The sequence below is a fragment of the Lutra lutra genome, chromosome 4, assembly GCF_902655055.1.
Source record: "Lutra lutra chromosome 4, mLutLut1.2, whole genome shotgun sequence".
Taxonomy (NCBI): Eukaryota; Metazoa; Chordata; class Mammalia; order Carnivora; family Mustelidae; genus Lutra; species Lutra lutra.
In genome coordinates, this window is record NC_062281.1 from 71,077,823 (window position 1) to 71,099,040 (window position 21,218).

Here is a 21,218-nt window from a genome sequence, read left to right on the forward strand (position 1 = left end):
TTTGAATTACTGTTCAAAGAAAATTGAATCAGATCCTATTCTTCCCAAGATTAAACCCATTTATTGACCCTACATCATCTAGCAGAACATCCCAACTAGTGTGACCTGAGTGGGTACAGATGTGATAAGATATCAATTCCCTCATTCCCCCGTGTGCACGCATGTGTGTGTGTGTGTGTGTGTGTGTGTGTATAGTCTGGGGTAGCTAGCCCTCTGGACCAGTAATTTCTTGCTGGGAGAAAAGTGATTTATTTACCACAGAGTGGCCTATAAGTGTTAGCTTTCTCTATGAGTGCTGAAATATGAAATAGGTTCAGAATCACTGGTGTAAGAGAGAATTCAAGGTCCCTCAAAGCTGACCCCCAACCATTCACCTGGTGAACTGAATATACCCAATTACTCATCACTTTTTGTGTAATGCAGGTTTTCCTTAGGCCTTCTTGACTATTTTATGGTTTTCCCAGGCCTTTTTGACATACCTTGACCAGTATTTAAGATGTATTTTCTTTGTTTACTTCCTCGTGATGCAATATTCTTCATTTAAGACCATGTTCACGTGCTCTGTGTAGCCATGCTTGGTGTTTTGAGACACAATTAGCTTCTGCTTACTTTTTCTGTACATGTGATTTACTTTAAAGAGATCATTATGTGCATTTGGCTGTTCTGTAATTATTTATATGTTTGGCTCACTTATTAGAACATAAAATCTCGGGACGCCTGGGTGGCTCAGTTGGTTAAGCAGCTGCCTTCGGCTCAGGTCATGATCCCAGCATCCTGGGATTGAGTCCCGCATCGGGCTCCTTGCTCGGCAGGGAGCCTGCTTCTCCCTCTGCCTCTGCCTGCCATTCTGTCTGCCTGTGCTCGCTCTCTCTCCCTCTCTCTCTGACAAATAAATTAAAAAAAAATCTTTAAAAAAAAAAAAAGAGAACATAAAATCTCTTAGGAAAGGGACCAAGTCTTATTCATCTATGTACTCTTGTGGCCTAACACACAGAAGTCTTTCAATAACTGTTTCTTGAAGGGATGAATCAATAAAGAGTTAGCTATTTAACCTTGATTAAGCTTTAAAATTAAGCAATAATGTGCTGAGTCTGGACTATAAATACTTCTGGATCTTAACAGGTCAGTGACCATGGAATAAGAAGAGATATGAGAGAATTGCAGAATCCAATTAAAGGTATTTAAATATCTACAAGAATTGATAACCTACCTAGAATATAGAATGAACACAGAATTCTATCAGGTTATCACCTGATAGGTTGGAAGAAGTACGTGGATGTCAGTACACGGAGAAGTACATGGATGTCTATGAAGTCACATGGAAAGACGTTAAAATGTTTTAAAGAATTAGCATGTATAAAACCAACCAAAAAAAACCTCTTCATATGAGCAAAGTCTTCTGCATACTGAAATTTAATGTCATCTGAGTCCTGGTATTCGGGCTGCTAAACTAATCATATTGAAGGGTATGGAATGAGATCGCCTCTTGTTCTGCCAACTATTAGAAAAAACAACAACAACCCATAAATCCATTAGTGGAATTTAGGTTCTGCTTGCCAGCTGAAAATCCCTCAGCAGTTAGCAAACTCAAATGTTTGTGATGCTTATTTATGGGAGAAATGCATTTCTAACACTAGGAATTGACTACAGAGGGAGAAAGGAAGCCAATTCCACAGTTTTAAAACTCTTTTATGAAGTACAGATTAGGATTTTGTAATCACTGGGATAATCTGTGTTTACTTGGTATGTACAATCTTTGTGATTCTTAACAGAATCAGACAGATTATGTTAGCTCTGGCAGATTCACCCTAGAAAATCAATTCAAATTCTGAATTGGGTAATTAATTTTACTCCTGTGATTTTAGGTTGAAAGACATGGGAAAACTTCATTAGATTTGTGCAATAATTAAGAAAATTTGAGATTCAATAGATGTATAGGCTTATTTTATTAGATTTATTAGATTTGTTGGAGTAGTTTAAAAACTAGTGAGTGTTTTGTTTATCAGGGTGAATTTCTGAAGGGCTTCAGAAGAAGGATAATTATAATGAATTCATGAATGCAGGTTAAATGTTTAAAGGGCTTTAGTTTAAACTGTAAATGGAACAGATTATTTAAAGGAATTTAGACTACTGAATTTAAGTAGATCAAATAGTGATTGAAAGTCCAATGGAAGATTATTTAACCTTACACACGAATGAAATTCTGATACATCCTACAATATGGATAAACCTTGAAAACATTATGGCAAATGAAATAAATCAGACACAAAAAGACAAATACTATAAGATTCCATCTATATGAGGTACCTAGAATAGGTAAATACACAGAGACAGAAAGTAAATAGATAAACACAGAGAGACAGAATAGAGGTTACCAGAGGCTGGGGGGAGAGGGAAATAAGGAGTCATTATTTATAGGGACAGAGCTTCTCTTGATATGATGAAAAAGTTCTGGAAATCGATATTGGGGATAGTCGTAGAACATTATGAATGTATTTACTGCCACTTAGTTATACACATAAATATGTTCAAATGGTTAATTTTATATTATGTATATTCTACCACTATAGAGAGGGAAAAAAAATCCCCCAAAAAGTCATTATTAAATTTACTAGATTTATAAATGGAATAGTAAATGTTCTATGTAGCATCTACAGCTTAGGAAAAACCAGGTTTTTAGAAATGTTGTTACTTTAAGGATTTTATTTATTTATTTGTCAGAGAGAGAGAGGAAGACAGTGCACAAGCAGGGGGAGCAGCAGGCAGAGGGAGATGTAGACTCCCCAAAGCAGACTCCCCGCTGAGCAGGAGCCCCATACAGTACTCAATCCCAGCACCCCAGGATCATGAACTGAGTCAAAGACAGATGCTTAACTGACTGAGCCAAAACCCAGGCATCCCCCAAATGTTGTCACTTTAATAAATTGCACAGTGATTTTAAACCCTGAATCGATATAGATAGAATTTCCTGTACAGAAAATCTTCCCTCGTGGCAGTCAGAAAATGCACAGTGACGAAGTCCTAAAGAAACTTTGGACTTCACCTGTTTTCTTGCATCTTTGCTATCTCAGAAGTAAAATATAATCACTATGATGCCTTGGCTTTAACTTCAGGACCAGTAACTAAAAGTCTTTGTTTTCCTTAAATAAGAAAAAAAAAAAAAACCAAACCAGATTTAATTTACTTTTCCAAATAAACATGTAGCTGAATAAACAGAAAATGGGGCATATATAGAACAAAGGAAAAGAAAACAAAACTGAAGTCCAAGCCGTGTGTTCTTTTGTCTCCCCACATGTAAAAAAATGGTATGCTTTTCATCATTTTTCCCGTAATCTTCCCACTCAACAAGGGTTTAAAACTAGGTTCCCTTGATGCAATCTGCCTTTTAATTGGCTAGTCTTTTCAGAGTCGGCTGGCCAGGGGAGTCCAAATAGCCTTTTGACCTTTGAAAGCAGCCAATACGAAACTAGTCCTGAAGTCAAGCCTTTGGTTTGGTTGGAAGCCTCTTCCAAGAAGGGAGTCACTCTGCATTTGCTAATCCTTCTGCCCCTTCCTTTTTATCCTTTAGGTCTCAGCTTTGGAACCATGTCCTCCATGAGACCTTTCTGGGCACACAGGAGGCACTGGCATTTTGTGGAACACTTGAAATGTTCCAATCCCCCATTGGTGGTAGAACTCCTGCCTGTTTCTACTTCAGGGTCTCCACGCCTGGGAGACCCTTTCCCTGACCATCCCTTCTGGGCTGCTTCTCAGAGCCTCATGGCTCAAAGGCATTCATCACCGTCTTCTCAATTTGTGTGGTCAACTCTCCTCCTCCAAGCAATGACCCTGACCCAGGTCCCTTCAATACTGTAGCTGCACCATTTTAAACATGTGGCTTCCAAAGGGTCTGTGCTTGCCTGTATCTAACAGGTAGAAAGGGGAGGAGTACTGAGAACCACACAGAGAAGTTGCCCAGGGGCCAGACCTAGAAGGGGGCATATCCCTTCTGCTCACTTTCCATGATGTAGAATTCAACCTCATGGGACCTCTGACTACAGGAAGATAGAAAATGCAGTCCAGCTATGTGCCAGGAGAAGAAACAAATGAGTCTAGTGAGTAGCTGGCCAGTCTTTGGCACAAGTGTGTACGTAGGTATAACAAAATTTGTGAAGGTGGTACTCAATCAATAAGGGCTGGGAAATATTACAAGCTTTTCAGTTGGTTGAACTACATGCATCAAAGAAAGTGGTTCTCTTGACTCTTAAGTCTAATCTAGAGTTTCTGTTCTTACAATCAAAGAGAGAGAAAGCAAGTGCAAATGAGAGAGAGACAGAGAAGGAGAGAGATAGAGAGTTTGAGAAAAAGAGAGAGAGAGTGCTCCTGTTTCCTTCTGTGGAAAAAAAAAATGTGGACATAACTAAAAGCCTGGTTAGGTATAATTTAGAATTAATTTACTTTGCACCGCATACGACTCAGGAGAAGAAACAAATTCTCTTACTGCTCTCCTACTTTATTTTCATGCTGGCATCCAAGTTATAGGAATACTCCCAAATAATTCACTTAGTTTCCAGTCCCAAATATTGTTCCCAGAAGGAACACTAAATTCCTTTTTTCTTAGTCAATAAACTACTTAGCAAAAGCACATGAAGATGAGTGTTCCTTACGCACCCTTTATTGTTGTTCCTTGTATGACATTTCTTTAAAGGAATTATAAAATCAGATTTCCATTAAATATTTGGTGCAAGAATGTAGCTCTTGAGAATATTATGTGCCATTTTGTTATCTAAAAGGGATAAACATCTGTTTTATTGTTTGGTCTTATTTTAAAATGCTTCTTTGTATTGTCTGATCTTACTTAAAATGCTTCAGTGTAACAGTGGGAATATAAGCTATTTACTAAGGATGGCAAGTTAACGTTTTAAGGACTTAGTGATAAGTCATCCCTCCCAAACTAGGCAGGGTAAGTACTAACTCAAAATTTCTTACCGGCATAACAAACAAAATTTGTTAACTGTGCCTGCATCAGAAATCTGCCTAATGTGCATAAGGATATTAGAAGTAATTTTTTAAAAAGATTTTATTTATTTATTTGACAGAGAGCAGGACAGAGAGTGAGAGAAAGCACAAGCAGGGGGAGCAGCAGAGGGAGAGGGAGAAGCAGGGCTCCATCCCAGAACCCTGGGATCATGATCTGAGCAGAAGAGAGACGCTCAACCTACTGAGCCACCCAGGTGCCCCTAGAAGTAATTTTTAATTGGTAACATAAGTGCTGTTCAAGAGATGGAATTGCCTGGCAAAACTCCAGAGATGGGAGAGCCAGAAGAGAAAATTTTCAAGGAGGGAGCAGTCAGCAGTGACCAAAGTCATCAATTATAATGAAGCTGGATGAGATCTAAGTGAATTTGACAATTAAGAGGTCATTGCCGGCCTCTGAGTGAGCACTTTCAGTAATAATGTAGAACAGAAGGCCTGGCAGCAGCAGCCCGATAGTGAGTAGGAGGTGAGAAAGTGAGAACTGTGAGTCTGGACTCCTTTGTGGAAAACTCTGAACATGGAGGGAAGAAGCACGAGGGATGGGAAAGCTAGCTGTCCAGGCGTGGGGGATGGAGGTGCCAGGGTAATTACTGCTTTTTTGTTTTTTAATTTTGTGACCTTATTCATAAGCTAAGGAAAAAGATCCATTAAGAGGAAGAAACTGGGCAGGGAGAGGGGGAAAAAAAGAGAGAGTTATAGATAAGGGGGGTGGGGAGAATGAGAGAGTGAGAGAGGTAGAGAGAGAGAGAGAGAGAAGTAATAATTAATGGAAAGAGGGCCTGACTATGTGGGAGGGAATGAAGCCCTCTTTTTCTGTCAGGAAGAAAATAATCGTGGGTAAATATAGACAGTCCTGATGGGAGAGAGACTCCAGGAATTTCTAGGGGCTCCTGCCTACTTGGCTTCCATTTTCTTGATGACAGGCTTAGTGGTAGAGTCTTGGTGCCGAGAGTGTGGGGCAGAGGAGGACAAGGGTGCTGGGAATCACATCACCTCTCTGGGGTCCACTTCCTCCTCTCTGAAGTGAGGGTAGAGAACTCAAAGACTGTAGTTTTAAGGGAAGTTGAGAAGGCACTGACTGAGAATGAGCAAGAGGTGTGTTCACAGGGGACATCTTGAAGATGCCCCGGGGACAGTGGGTGTGGCCATGTTGTTCTCTGCCGGGTCAGGACAGCTTAGGAACAGATGGAAAAAGGAGGGATCAATGTATTCGCTGAGAAGCGCTGGGGTAAGAATACTGAATTTAAAATTAAAATGGAGACTGGAAGTCCTGTCCGAAAGCTCTCAGTTGCTCTTCCCCTGGGCTCCTAAATTTTCCAACTAATAATCCAGAATAAAACCATTGCATAGGATCCACATATAATTCTTACATCACATTTTTTTTCCCCCACTGTGCACTTAGGGTGCCAGGAGGGTGTGGATTTCTTTTTTTTTTTTTTAAACTTCTGACTCTGCTCCTCCATAATCACATCTGGTTCCCAAATCTCTTATCTTCCATCCCGTACCATATGGATGGCAGATCCCACATTCTTCCTTCTCAACCTAAGGGCAGGCCACACACGGTAGGCCGCTGGGTAACAGTGAGCACCAGGAAGCTCCAGCCTGTCCTGAGCAGGCCTGTAGAGAGTTGTGATTGTGCCTCCCTGAGCGTGACAGGCATTTGTGTAGAGGGCTTGCTTTAAGGGGCGTCATACTCCATGGACTATCAGTCTGAGGCCGAGAGATCAGGATGTTTTCAACAGCCGCTGGTATTTACCATTTGTAAACGAATGTAAAAAATGTGATGCATTTGATTGTGCCTTGAGATAATCACCCAGCTCGAACATCTTCCTCAGAGCCACAGTGTTAGAGCCCAGAGGGCCTTTGGGATCTCCTTGGAGGTGATTGGAGTTGTTGATGTGAAAAGAGCTAGATACTAGCAGAGTTAGGACCACCTTCATTTAATTTCCACCATCCCGTTTCAGTTGGAAACACAGCACATTAAAACCTACTCTGGGGTAGTAGGTGTTCTTTGCTTACTGGTATCAACTTTCGGACAAGTAGCCGATGAAAATCTCCAGGGAATATAAGTACTCAAACCAATTTATACCTTATTGTGAATTAATGAGATTTTTTTTTTCCTGTCATGCAGGGAATGGGTAATTTAAATTCTTGTAAGGTGGGAAGAAAGAGATACGAAAGATAACATAAAGACCTGGGGGTGTGTACAACAAAATAAATGTATGACAAACACACGCTCGTTTCCTATGACGTTCCAGATATTGAACCAGGTCTTGGGATCCTAGGGTAAGTAAGACACGATCCCCAGCTACAAGTAGGAGATGCAGTTAATTAAAACATAACTTGAGCACAGATTCAGAGATAGGCTTAGGGTGTACTGAGGCATGGGGAAGAAGGTATCCCTGGGAAGAATGTTAAAAAACGTGTGTGTGTGTGTGTGTGTGTGTGTGTGTGTGTGTGTGTGTGGAGGGGGGCGCCTGAGTGGTGCAGCTGGCTGAACATCTGACTCTCAGTTTCGGCTCAGGTCGTGATCTCAGGGTTGTGAGATCGAGCCCCACATTGGGCTCTGTGTTGAGTGAGCAGTCTGCTTGAGTTTCTCTCTCCCTCTGCCCCTACCCCCTACTCTCTCTCTGGCTCAAATATATCTTTAAAAACAAACAAACATGTGGGGCTGTTGGTTACTTGAAGAGAGGTGACAATGTCTCATTTGGTGACTGACTGCATGTGGGAGGTGAGGGAAGCATGAAGGAGTTCGCCCAAGTTTCTAGCTTGTGTCAGGAGTGTCATTCACACACGTGGAAACAGAGATTAGGGAAGGAAACACTTTCTCCCTCATCTCTGCCAGTGAAAATCCCAAACATCCTGAGTCCATTTTTTCATACTTACTCATTCAACACTCATTATCTATTGTATAGGGTGTCCGTTATGTCAGGAAGTGGACTGGTCCTGGGGACATCATGATGGAAAAATTCCAGTTACGTTAAATGTTTCCAAGGAAGAGGTGCAATGTACGCATCTCACAATAGATCATGGGTGCCCTCAGCCAGCCTGGGAAGAGTGAGAGGAAGTGGCTAAATTTCAGGAGAGACAGTTAAGCGGAGATGGGCAGGATGTATGCAGGTTAGTGAGTCAACAGAGGGAGAAGGCATCTCTGAAAGAGTCTGGTGGATTGAGGAAAACAGATGTGGCTAGAGATGAGGAGATTAGAGAAGATGGCTGTTGACTGTCCCCAGTTAGGCTGACTTAGAAGAGTCCTGGTTCAGTGAAATGAGCAAATGTCTAGACTCTACTTCATGGTGAGTTTAGCACTGACTTTGGAGCTGGTTCTAGTAAAAGGGCTTCTCTCTCTGGTCCCTGTGGAGAGTTCCTACTTGATTGACTGGTTTGGGTATTTGGGAATTTATGATATTCTTCGTGAGAGGAAAATTTTCTTTCTTTCCTCCTTTCTTTCTTTCTTTAGCTTTATTGAGGTATAACTGACTAATAAAATTGTGATATATTTAAAGTTTAATACATGGTGATTTGATGTATACATACACTGGGAAAGGATTCTCACTGTTGAGTTAATTAACGCATCCATTACGGAGAGAGACTGTCTTGATAACCTACTCGAGGACTGGAATTCTGTCTCTGAACCACAGCACTGTAGCTGGGATCCTATTATGTGCTGCATGTGTGGTGCTGGGTGAGGTCACCACCCTGCTGGGTCCAACTTCTGGATAGTGAATCTCTTCCCTCAGCCAGATTTTGTAACTGAATTCATTCTGTGAGTGCATCTACCTTCCAGGTCCCTGTTCCCTCTGTGGTATCTTGTCCAGGAACTGACAAACCCAAGCTCTTGCTCTGATGTGGTATAGTAGAAGCTTAATCCATTTCCCTGCATCTTGACCTTCAAAATTACTAAAACTCACTCATCCAACTTTGTTAAAGAGATGCAGGAATGCCATTCGCCAAACATAAATATTTGTATGTGCATCAGGCATCTCACTCAGTGCTTAAACGTAAGGCAGTATCATTTCATTAAATTTGAGAATCTTGGGGTTTTGAAATCCATTTTTAAAAATGAGTTGCTAGGCCAAGAGAATTTTGCCCTATAAATTCAGCAATCATTTCTTTATCGCTATGTGCAAGGCATTTTCTAGGCTCTAGGATTAAATCAGGAACAAAATAAAGATCCTGACCTCACCAATCATCTATTCTGGTAGGAAGATTAGCTAGTAATTCTGTAGCTATTTGATAAAGTCTTCTCATCAAATTAGGGGAGGTGCTTCAGGCTCTAAGTCTAAACTGTGGTGAGGTTAGTTGGGTGCAACCCCACTGTGTAGTTACCCAAGGAAATTTATCCTCTCTGAGAATCAGTAGATTCTCAATGGCTTATTGAACAAATGTTCTGACTCCTTTGAAACGTTGGCTGTGACTAAAGGATCATACCTGCATTTTTGTTTCTGACTCAGCAAATTCTCCTGTCCCTCCACTTCAAATGCCTTTGTGTTGCAAGGCTCACGAGACAATTCTCTATTCTGAGGATCTTCCATCCTCTGCTGATTTCTCTCCTTCCCTTGGTGCCCCACTTTTGGGTCACTCTCCTTCCCTAAGGCTTCTGCAAACATTACAGAGCCAGGAAGGGACACTGGGAAGTTAACAGCCAAACTACCCAATTGTCCTCCCATTAACTGCTTTGGTAAATTCTTAGGAGGAGATAAGGGTTGTGATAATAAATGAAGGAAATCTCAGTTAAAATGGAATCGGGCTCCATGCTCAGCAGGGAGTCTGCTTCAGACTTTCTCTCCCTCCATGCCACCCCACCAACCCCTCTCTCAAAATGAAGAAATCAATATATCTTTAAAATGGAACAGGGAAGCACTGAAGGGGCACCTCTCGCGCGTGTACCAGGCTGTGGAATCAGCAGGAAGAAGGAAGGTAAGAATTATCTTGACAAGGGAAGACATTTTTCACATAGGAATTTCATCTTCTACTTTTAAGAAAAAGAAGGAAGATCCCTCCCTGTTCCAGCAACGCATTAACCACGCTCAAACTAATGAGGAACGCTGGAACTTTGTACTCTTTCTTGTTCTTCTCCAGGCAACTTTTGTTTAAAATAACCCTCCCTAATTTCCTCCTACAACCCAATAACAGCCGACTTTCCCTTTGTCTCTTGGGACTTGCCTGTGGTTCCCCATCGTTTGCTTGTCCCAAATTACAATTCCTCTGCTGTTACCAAAGAAACAAATTTTGCTGATGACTATTTTATTTTTAAGGTAGACAGGGTTATTTATTTCCAAGTCACATCACTGCTATGAAAATATCATCTTATACTCTTAAAAGGAATTTATGGGCAGAGAGGAAAATACATGAACACCAGCCTGCAGGGAGCCTCAAAGACAACTGAGTATGGAATATTTTTCCAAGAGTCATGCTTCCTTCCAATGAGAAGTTCCCCAAAACTATATTAGCAAGGGTCAAATGGTGGCATAAAGAGTCATTTCGAGAATTTCAATGTAAATTATCGAACCTGCATCTGGGGGGGATTTATTTCCTTCTCAAAAACTAACTCTTAGGATTGTCAATATACTTTTCTCTGACTATTCAACGTATGCAACCCAGACTGGCTTTTGTGAGACCAAACCCGTGTCCCAGGTGCAATTTACAAACTGATATCAGAAGCAGTCATACTCGCAACAGATCCTCGGTAGAAGCCTCATAATATTTATATACGTTAATACTATTTTTCAGCATCTTTTGCCTTGCCTACACACTTCCCTGAATTAAAAACATTCTTTTTCGTAAGTGTGACAAGATAGTAACAAGCCTACGAGTTCATTTTCAGCAGCAGATGATTCACAAACAAGACGTCGACAGGTTTTTGTGATCACAGATTCCAAATACCCTGGTCTCACAAAAGTGTTCGTAGAGGGACGCCTGGGTGGCTCAGTGGGTTAAAGCCTCTGCTTTCGGCTCAGGTCATGATCCCAGGGTCCTGGGATCGAGCCCCGCATCGGGCTCTCTGCTCAGCAGGGAACCTACTTCCCTTCCTCTCTCTCTGCCTGCCTCTCTGCCTACTTGTGATCTCTGTCTGTCAGATAAATAAATAAAATCTTAAAAAAAAAAGTGTTCGTAGAGATTGATAGATATTAAAAAAAGAAATAAAAATGAAACAAGAGCTATAAATAGGTTTCTTCGTTGGAATGAGTGATGGGAAGTTCTGACCCCATCAAACAGCATTCTTCCCTGTTTGAGCTTTTTATTTCATTGTCTTTCAAAGACCTGCAATCCGAGTCTTTAGAAGAGATAGAGTTAGCAGAAGAGGCCAAGAGGTAACTAAGAAGATGGGTGGCTGGAAATAAATGTTTCCTCAAGCATTTATTACCCTTCAGACATGTCCATCAGCTGAAATGTTAGTCCCATAGAACCACTTAGGCGGTGCAGAGGAGAGAGCGGGTAGCTGTTATTAATTTTTAAGGCTGGCAGACAGCTTTCAGTCCAAGAACAAGGCTTAACTTTGCATTCTGAATAATGCAGAGATTTTCATTAGTTAGAATAGGAATCGAAATGATAAATGATACATTGTCTGTCAAAATACTGTGACATTACATTATATATTTGCAGTTACCTTTCAGAATTGGCTTTCCAGAAGTATACTTAGACAAAGTGGAAAGCTACCAGTACTGCTTTCTCACTGTAGGTTTACATTTTGAAAAAAAACAATCAAAAGACACCTCTTTTTGACTGTGGGTCGGTAATGTCATATCCAAAGGGCAGTTCATTATTGCACCTGAAAGCTAATTGTTGGCACAGATTGGACTGGTCTATGAGATCATTGCAATTGGTTTCCAGACATTTCTCTTTGCTCACATCTGCCTTCTGAAGACTCTGGGACAATTTAATTACAACTGCACTTTGATTTCGACTTCTTTCAATAAAAAATGTAAAATTACACTCACTTGAGAACTATTAGACTAAAAGGTTTGTGATTGCTTTCTCCCGGTCGTCTTTCTTCCAGTAGATCATCATGTCAAGTCAGTGTAGGGCATATTTATTTTGTCTTGAGCACCCACCCACGACTTTTTCTGGCTCTATGTTTTGTTTGAATTGATGGTAACACGACTACTATATCCAGATGTCTCCTGGTAACTTAATGCATGGTCCTCCTAACAAACACTGGAATTAAACCATTAATAGCATAGGCTTTCCAGCAGCTGCTTGAATGCCAGTTTGAGGAACACTCAAATAGCTGATTCAGAGATTTCTACAGAGAAACGTAAGCTAATTAAAGACATCAAAGTCAACGGCACTATAATATCTGCCAGTAGCAATACAATTCATAGCCACGGACATTATTACTTTGAAAGAAGGCTGACAGAAGGTCAAAATAAATCCTTTACCCAGTGTAGATGAGCCTTTTCTTTTGCATGTCATTTTGGATTTCCAAGGTTTGCTTAAAATCACAAGCCTCAAGGAAAAGTCCTGTATATATTTATTCTAATGGAGAAAACATTATTGATTAATCTGCCTCTTCTCGCACAATACAGTAATCTGGAGAATGAGAGCCTCCGAGTTCAGTGAGGAGAACAAGAAACAGGCACTTTTGGTACTGATTCAAACTTACTTTATGAGGGATTCAGTTGGGATTTATCAGGCAGTGTATTTTTTTTTTTTGGAAGTGTTTATTCTAATAATTTCCTTTAGGTCTCATGTGTTTGGAGATACACCTGTCTCAGCTGTCGGTTGGAAACCTGCTGCTGATTTTCTGTGGGTTAACTCTGTCAGATTGGGGAGCTACTAATGGAACTCCTGAAAATATACGTTCTGACGTTAACCTCAGAGTGGGAAGTGCTGTCATTACAACAGCACTTCTGAAATGTCAAAAACTTTCTGGTTCATCTAGTATTTAAAAAAAAAAATACCCCTAAGCCAGTGTAAAAGATAGAATGCAGTATGTTCGTTCACACATTTTCACTACCTGAGAATTTAATCTCAGGGTCCCATATTTCTTCCAGTTGGTTAAATAAATCCTCACTGTGGATTCCAGCTCATGTACTGTGACTGCACCTATTTGGTAGGAAGCATTCATCAGACCCCTTTGGAGTTATGCTCTAGAAAGAGGTCACCATGGCTAGCAGGACACTCATCCTTGTTTTTTTTTTAAAGGTCAACTTTATAACCCAGACAGTAACTGCGATGATATAACTGAACCTTTGAGATAGGTGGGTGGGATTTGTTTATCTAATAATGACTTATTTTTTAAAAATAAAGTAAAGTTTTCTTTGGTATCACATGGGCTCATAACAGTTGCACCGAAATGTGCCTTATACATCAGCGGGCTTTTGGCATATGTTGCTAAACCTCTGCCCTGGTAATGTCAGGTCCTCTCTGTCTTTTATTTCATTGGTAGTATTCTGCTGAAACACGAATACTTAGCTTTCTAGCATCCTATTAGTTCTTTTATACCATTTCTTAAAAAAAATTTTTTTTTACATCTCACCTTAAAGGTTTTCATTTCTAGTTTTGTGGAGCATTTTATATCTAGAATTCTTGCTATGATATACTGTATTGATGTTATTGCTATTAGTCAGATGTCAAAATTCTTCAGTAGCATACTTAAGATGGATCATGGATAAAATAATCCCCGATTTTCTATTCCACGTTATATTTAGATCTTTGAAGAAAAGTTGCTAAGACATGATATGACAACAATCTGTTGATCTCCATGACTCTGGGCAGCCACACATACATTGGGGACTGAGAGTTTCAAACCTTAGTGCCATTTTCTTTGTGAGCCATTTGATTGTGACTTGCTTCATTCAGGCATTTTAAATTCCAGCTATGAAAGCTTTCATAGCCCTCTAATGATTAGCTTTGGAAGCTATAGCTCACCCAAAATAAACCCACAAATAGCTATAATAGTACTTACAGGTGTCCTCTTCTTCCATGAAAATACTGATCACATAACAGGCATACACAAAACCAACCAACTGCAAAAGAGAAAAAAAATACTTTAAGAATTGATGCCAAATATCCAGAACTGAAAAGCCTATATAATCCAATAAAATAAAGACAAAGAGTACATAGTAATGATGTCTGTGAATCTTAATAGGAAAAAAATCTTGTTTTTAAAAAATAGCTCTGATTTTATTTTATTTTTAAAAGATTTTATTTATTTGACAGAGAAAGAGAGAGAGATAACAAGCAGGCAGAGAGGCAGGAAGAGAAAAGGGGGAAACAGGCTCCCCACTGAGCAGAGAGCCCAATGCGGGGCTCCATCCCAGGACTCTGAGATCATGACCTGAGCTGAAGGCAGAGGCTTAACCCACTGAGCCACCCAGGCGCCCCCAAAATAGCTGTGATTTTAAAGAGCTTTTCTATTACTGTTTAGCTGCAATAACTTTCTAAAACAGTATACAGGAATGGGAAATATTTTCTAGATATTTGACTTAGCTTTTGACTTGGGATTTACAGTTCTCATACTTTTAAAATCACCTCAGATTATTCAGAACATATATTTTAAAGTTTGGACTATTTAGAGAACAATTTGTAGTAGAACTCATTATTACTACAACTATTTTAATATCTAATAGACATTTATTTATTTATTTATTTAATATTTAATAGCCAATTTTATGGCTATGAAAGGAATCAAAATATGTTAATTGTAAATTAAATACCAATAATCTACTTAACTATTTGAAATGCTCTGAGACTATAAATTCTATTTAAATACTAAATTGTTTTGTTAATTATACCATAAGAAAATGCGTTAACTTTGAGGTCATTAATCATACAATGACATTGAAGAGATAATTTGTACTTTGGCTACTAGTGGTTAAACAAATGCAGGTGCCTAGATTTTCATGTTGTTTTCTGCACTTATCATACTGAGAAGGCAATTCTTACTTTGTGGAGCTGGAGACACTGCAGTTCCTGGAGGACAGAATTATGAATGCATCTCGTCGAGTCTAACATTACTCTTGAGTACTTTGATAAAAAATACATACCTAATTAGTGGTCATACAGTCTGTGTTGTTACTTCTCTCTCTTGTTAAAGTCTATCCCCTCCTCCCCCTTATAAAATAACATTCGGAAAGGAAATGTTTCCGATAGTCCCGGTGTCAAAGACTGAAGTTCTCAGTACAGAGAACAATCTATCTAGGGTTTGTGACCAGCCTGCAGATGAAGAACCTGAATCTGGAATTCACCTCCAGACTGTCTACACAGGGCAGGCTCAGGTGCTAGTTCTTCTTCACTTGCTGAGGCGGATTTCTTCTCACTCTTTCAGGAAAATGCAGAGGGACTGGTGAGCTAAGAAGCCTAGAACTGTAGGTGTTAGAAGCCTAGAACCGTAGGTGTTCGAACCGAGGAAGAGACGACCAAGGAGCATCTGTTGCTGGTTGATGGTCCCTTCACCAGCAAGACTCTTGGAATGTTGCTTCTTCAGCTTGTTCATCACCTCATAGAAATTGTGGTTGAGTTTGTTCATTTCTCCGTAGAAGATGTCCCTCAACTTAGAAATGTTTTGGAAGATGGTCACAGGCTATGACACTATCATAAAGAATAGGCAGCTCCTTTAGTGGTTCCTGGTTCAGACTGCAACAACTGCAGTGAGCTTTTTTTTTTTTTAAGATTTTATTTATTTATTTGACAGAGAGAGATCACAGGTAGGCAGAGGGGCAGGCAGAGAAGCAGGCTCCCCACTGAGCAGAGACCCCAGTGCGGAACTCGATCCCAGGACCCTGAGATCAGGACCTGAGCTGAAGGCAGAGGCTTAACCCACTGAGCCACCCAGGCGCCCCCGCAGTTAGCTTTAAACACAGTCTGGGCTCTGATGAGCTCTTCCTCAGCCTGGCCACACTGCCCTCCTCTTTCTTCTCGGCATAATGCATCACCTTGAGGTGGTGCTGGGCACTGTCACCGTCCATGAGTTTCCAACCCACTTAGCAATTCTTTTCTTCATCTCGCTGAATGAAACTACATAGTTTTCCATGATTCTCAAAGCCTGGTCAGCTCATTTCTCTTCGTAGTCTTCCTAAAGGAGGTCATTATTCCCTGCAGTGGTTCTGGGGTCCTCATGACTGTCCCACTTAACTGCTGTTGATCTCCTGCAGGCTTTCTGAAATTCCCTTTGAACTTTCATGCGCCACTTTCACTGCACTCAGGATGTTCTTCAGGTCCTTATATAACTTGTGGTCTTCTGTTAATTACTGGTTTATTATAAAAAGGATATAATTCAGGAATAGCTAGGTGAAAGCAATGCATGGGGCAAGGTGTGGGGAAAAGTGCAGAGCTCCCATGCCCTCTTGAGTACACCACAAATCCCTAAGTGTTCACCAACCTAAGCTTCCACAGATGTTCTTTTATAGAGATAAAAGAGAGCAAGTTCACCTGGATAATTTTTTAAGAAATATTTTTTTTTACTTAATTTTATTGTCTTATATTTCTTCCTTGTAGTTTTAGGGCTATGAGTTATGCCAAAAATACCAGGTAAACTGTATTTTCTGGAAAGATTTATTGTCTGTGTACTGAAGAGAAGTGGCCAATATATTTACTTCTTTTCCAAATGAGTCTTTTGACTGATGAAAAGTAAGATCGGGGTCTTAATTATAGTTAAAGCTCACTATCTTTCCTCATTTGGTGAAGTTTTTGTTACTGATGAAATGGGAGACACCCGGTTTTAAAAGAACAGATAAATGTATAGCAACAGAAAATTTGTCAAACTCAATTATTCACTAATGGAGCTTAGTAATATCTTGATAGATGACAAGAAAGGAATTTTGGCTAGGTAACTGAAATACACAGTGCCATTAGCTGGAAGCAGTAAGATAAAGACATGCCATACTAAAAATATTAGCTCATTCTCTGGGCCTTCAAACAGAAATTGCCAGCCTTAATCTCAATGTTACAACAAATGAATTAATTAACATATATTCTTTTACTTTTGCTTTATTGATGGGCACACTAATAAAATATTTATTCCAAAAATTACTCTTGCTATCATGATTAACCAAACTGCTGCTTAATTAATAATGTTATTCTCATGAGAACCTGTCTAGACATCATGTTAATCACCAATTTGTTGACGGCTGACTGTTGTATAGTTCTTGGTTTCCCAGAATATGAGTTGAAATAGTCCCTGTGGCTTTCTGCTTATCTCCAAGAAATGGAATAACATGCATTTTTGCCAACAGCAAAGACACACAAAGTAAATAATACCAGGATAGTCCCGATTATGTCTACTTTTAATACAGTTTTGAAGAAGTCAGTAATTTTAAAGACACTTCTCTCCCACTAAAGCCATCCATCTCTATAGTTAGAACATTTAAATGATTTTCTCCTATGTACTGCAGACTCTGACTGCATAGATTCCATCTTTTTTGACATAGTAAATGAATGCAAATGACATTAAGACTAGATTCCAACACCACTTCTTGTGTAAGAGATGGAGTCATTTTTCCAAGTAGGATTTGTCTATGAGATTGATTTGTTTTGGCCTGCAGGCCTTACATAAGGATTGGCAGGATTTGGTTTCACACATGTAGAAATTAGGACGACAGCCACTGGCTGTGTGTCCTGCTAGTTGTGGATCTTCGTTAAGAATGAATCAGAGAAATGAGTCGTCTCTAGAAGCATGACTGTCTAAAGGGATCACTTTCAGAAGCAGAAGATGGATGAAAAATCTCATCTAAGGAACTCAGAAGAGCTTGTACAGGCCCAGGCTTAGGGTGAACGAATTGGTGGATTTGAGGGAAGCTAAAAGGATCCTTGATCAAAAATAACTTCCCAACTATGTTCCTAAATTTCTCAGCATTCATATCAACATTTAAGAATTAAAGTTCAAGGGGCACCTGGGTGGCTCAGTGGGTTAAAGCCTCTGCCTTCGGCTCAGGTCATGATCCCAGGATCCTGGGATCGAGCCCCATGTCGGGCTCTCTGCTCAGCAGGGAGCCTGCTTCCCTTCCTCTCTCTACCTGCCTCTCTGCCTACCTGTGATCTCTGTCTGTCAAGTAAATAAATAAAATCTTTAAAAAAAAAAAGAATTAAAGTTTAAGAGATTCCTTAAGGAATGCCAGAAGTTTCTCTACATAGTACCAGGCTCTAAAATGTTCTTTGTTAGTCAATTTTTCCTCAAATCCAAAATAATTCTGTAAAGGTGTTGGCCAAAGCCATCCATAGGAGGAGGGAGAAGAATTTCTGTCAAACACTTCATTCTGTGTAGAGCTTTTATCCTTATGAAAGTCATAAACTTGAACATTTGCGAGTAAACCCTTTGTTACAAATATGTAATTTATTTGGGTTAAAGTGTTAAGTTGCTTATAAAAGGAAGCGTAAGTACTTAATATTAAGAACTGTGCAGCGTTTGGGATTTACTCAATAAGCTAGCAAGTTAGCCTGTTACTGTTTCGTGGATGCTGGGTCAGAGACAAAGGACTTTATTACTCAGAGCTCAGCAGCCAGCATCAGCTTTATATCTCTGCGGCATCCCCCTTGGGCCATGATGGACCCCTGCACATATAATGGGGTCTATTACAGGAGAGGAGCGTTGAGCTACTTTTACAGCAAAGGGAAGCAAGCCTACTCCTTGTTGGGGTAGGATGGGGGAGCAGTTACCTCATTCCTAAAGGTTGTTTGCTGAAAACACAATCGTGAGAAACTGATCAGGTAGGCTGATTATAAATGTGGGAGTTATCAATGTATCTGTAGATGGTATTTAAAGCTATATGACAATAAGGAAATGAGTGAAGTTAGAGAACGGGGTTAAAGGATGAAGTTCTGGAACATTTTGACATTTAGGGTTTGGGGAGAAATCAAGAAGCCATAAAGAGACTGAAAAGGCTTGACCTTTCCAGTGACTTAAGAATTCAGTACAATCGGGGGGAGGAGTCAAGATGGCGGAGAAGTAGCAGGCTGAGACTACTTCGGGTAGCGGGAGATCAGCTAAATAGCTTATCTAAAGATTGCAAACACCTACAAATCCAACGGGAGATTGAAGAGAAGAAGAACAGCAATTCTAGAAACAGAAAATCAACCACTTTCTGCAAGGTAGGACTGGCGGAGAAGTGAATCCAAAGCGACGGGAAGATAGACCGCGGGGGGAGGGGCCGGCTCCCGGCGAGCGGCGGAGCAACGGAGCAAAATCAGGACTTTTAAAAGTCTGTTCCGCGGAGGGACATCGCTCCAGAGGCTTAACTGGGGTGAAGCCCAGGCGGGGTAAGTGTGGCCTCAGGTCCCGCAGGGTCGCAGAAGGATCGGGGGTGTCTCAGTGTCGCAGAGCTTACCGGTATTAGAACGGGGAAGCCGGCTGCAGAGACAGAGCCGAGGAGTGACTCTCAGCTCCGGGTTGCCGTGAACCGGTCGCAGGCTCGGTCAGCTCGGAGCGCAGCCGTAGGCCAGGGTGACGGTAGTCATTTGGCACTGTTCTCTGAGGGCGCACTGAGGAGTGGGGCCCCGGGCTCTCGGCTCCTCCGGGCCGGAGACCAGGAGGCCGCCATCTTTATTCCCGTCCTCCGGACTCTACGGAAAGCGCTCAGGGAACAAAAGCTCCCCAAAGCGAACCCGAGCGGATGACTCAGCGCGACCCCGGGTAAGGGCGGTGCAACTCCGCCTGGGGCAAAGACGCTTGAGAATCACTACAACGGGCCCCTCCCCGCAGAAGATCTACGGGAAACCCAGCCAGGACCAAGTTCACCTACCAAGGAGAACGGCGGAATTCCAGAGGAGAAGAAAGCAAAGCACGGAACTCATGGCTTTCTCCCCATGATTTTTTAGCCTTGCAGTTAATTTAATTTTTTTTTTCTTTTTCAATTTTTTTTCTTTTTCTCTTCTTCTGCTAAATTTTTTTTAACTTTTACCGTTTTCTTTTTTTAACGTTTTTTAAATAGTTTATCTAATATATATATATTTTTTCCTCTTTTTATATTTTTTCTTTATCGGCTTTCTTTTTTTTAATAGTTTTTTTTTTCTTTCTTTCTGAACCCCTTTTTATCCCCTTTCTCCCCCCTCACAATTCAGGATCTCTTCTGATTTGGCTAAAGCATATTTTCCTGGGGTTGTTGCCACCCTTTTAGTATTTTACTTGCTCCTTCATAAACTCTTATCTGGACAAAATGACAAGGCGGAAAAATTCACAACAAAAAAAAGAACAAGAGGCAATACCAAAGGCTAGGGACCTAATCAATACAGACATTGGTAATATGTCAGATATAGAGTTCAGAATGATGATTCTCAAGGTTCTAGCCGGGCTTGAAAAAGGCATGGAAGATATTAAAGCAACCCTCTCGGGAGATATAAAAGCCCTCTCTGGAGAAATAAAAGAACTAAAATCTAACCAAGTTGAAATAAAAAAAGCTATTAATGAGGTGCAATCAAAAATGGAGGCTCTCACTGCTAGGATAAATGAGGCAGAAGAAAGAATTAGCGATATAGAAGACCAAATGACAGAGAATAAAGAAGCTGAGCAAAAGAGGGACAAACAGCTACTGGACCACGAGGGGAGAATTCGAGAGATAAGTGACACCCTAAGACGAAACAACATTAGAATAATTGGGATTCCAGAAGAAGAGGAAACAGAGAGGGGAGCAGAAGGTATATTGGAGAGAATTATTGGAGAGAATTTCCCCAATATGGCAAAGGGAACAAGCATCAAAATCCAGGAGGTTCAGAGAACCCCCCTCAAAATCAATAAGAATAGGTCTACACCCCGTCACCTAATAGTAAAATTGACAAGTCTTAGTGACAAAGAAAAGATCCTGAAAGCAGCCCGGGAAAAGAAGTCTGTAACGTACAATGGTAAAAATATTAGATTGGCAGCAGACTTATCCACAGAGACCTGGCAGGCCAGAAAGAGCTGGCATGATATATTCAGAGTACTAAATGAGAAAAACATGCAGCCAAGAATACTATATCCAGCTAGGCTATCATTGAAAATAGACGGAGAGATTAAAAGCTTCCAGGACAAACAAAAACTGAAAGAATTTGCAAATACCAAACCAGCTCTACAGGAAATATTGAAAGGGGTCCTCTAAGCAAAGAGAGACCCTCAAAGTAGTAGATCAGAAAGAAACAGAGACAATATACAATAACAGTCACCTTACAGGCAATACAATGGCACTAAATTCATATCTCTCAATACTTACCCTGAATGTTAATGGGCTAAATGCCCCAATCAAAAGACAAAGGGTATCAGAATGGATAAAAAAACAAAACCCATCTAT

At 40.5% G+C, this 21,218-nt stretch overlaps 1 protein-coding gene across 1 annotated transcript in view; it reads right to left on the minus strand.

Annotated features, from left to right (window-relative positions):
* The window catches only part of NKAIN3 (sodium/potassium transporting ATPase interacting 3), a 653,340-nt gene that overhangs the window by 26,768 nt on the left and 605,354 nt on the right, over positions 1-21,218 (minus strand). Inside the window, exon 6 of the mRNA XM_047724881.1 lies at positions 13,928-13,988. Within this exon, the coding sequence (XP_047580837.1) occupies positions 13,928-13,988 (61 nt within the window). The remainder of the gene's footprint in view (positions 1-13,927; positions 13,989-21,218) is intronic.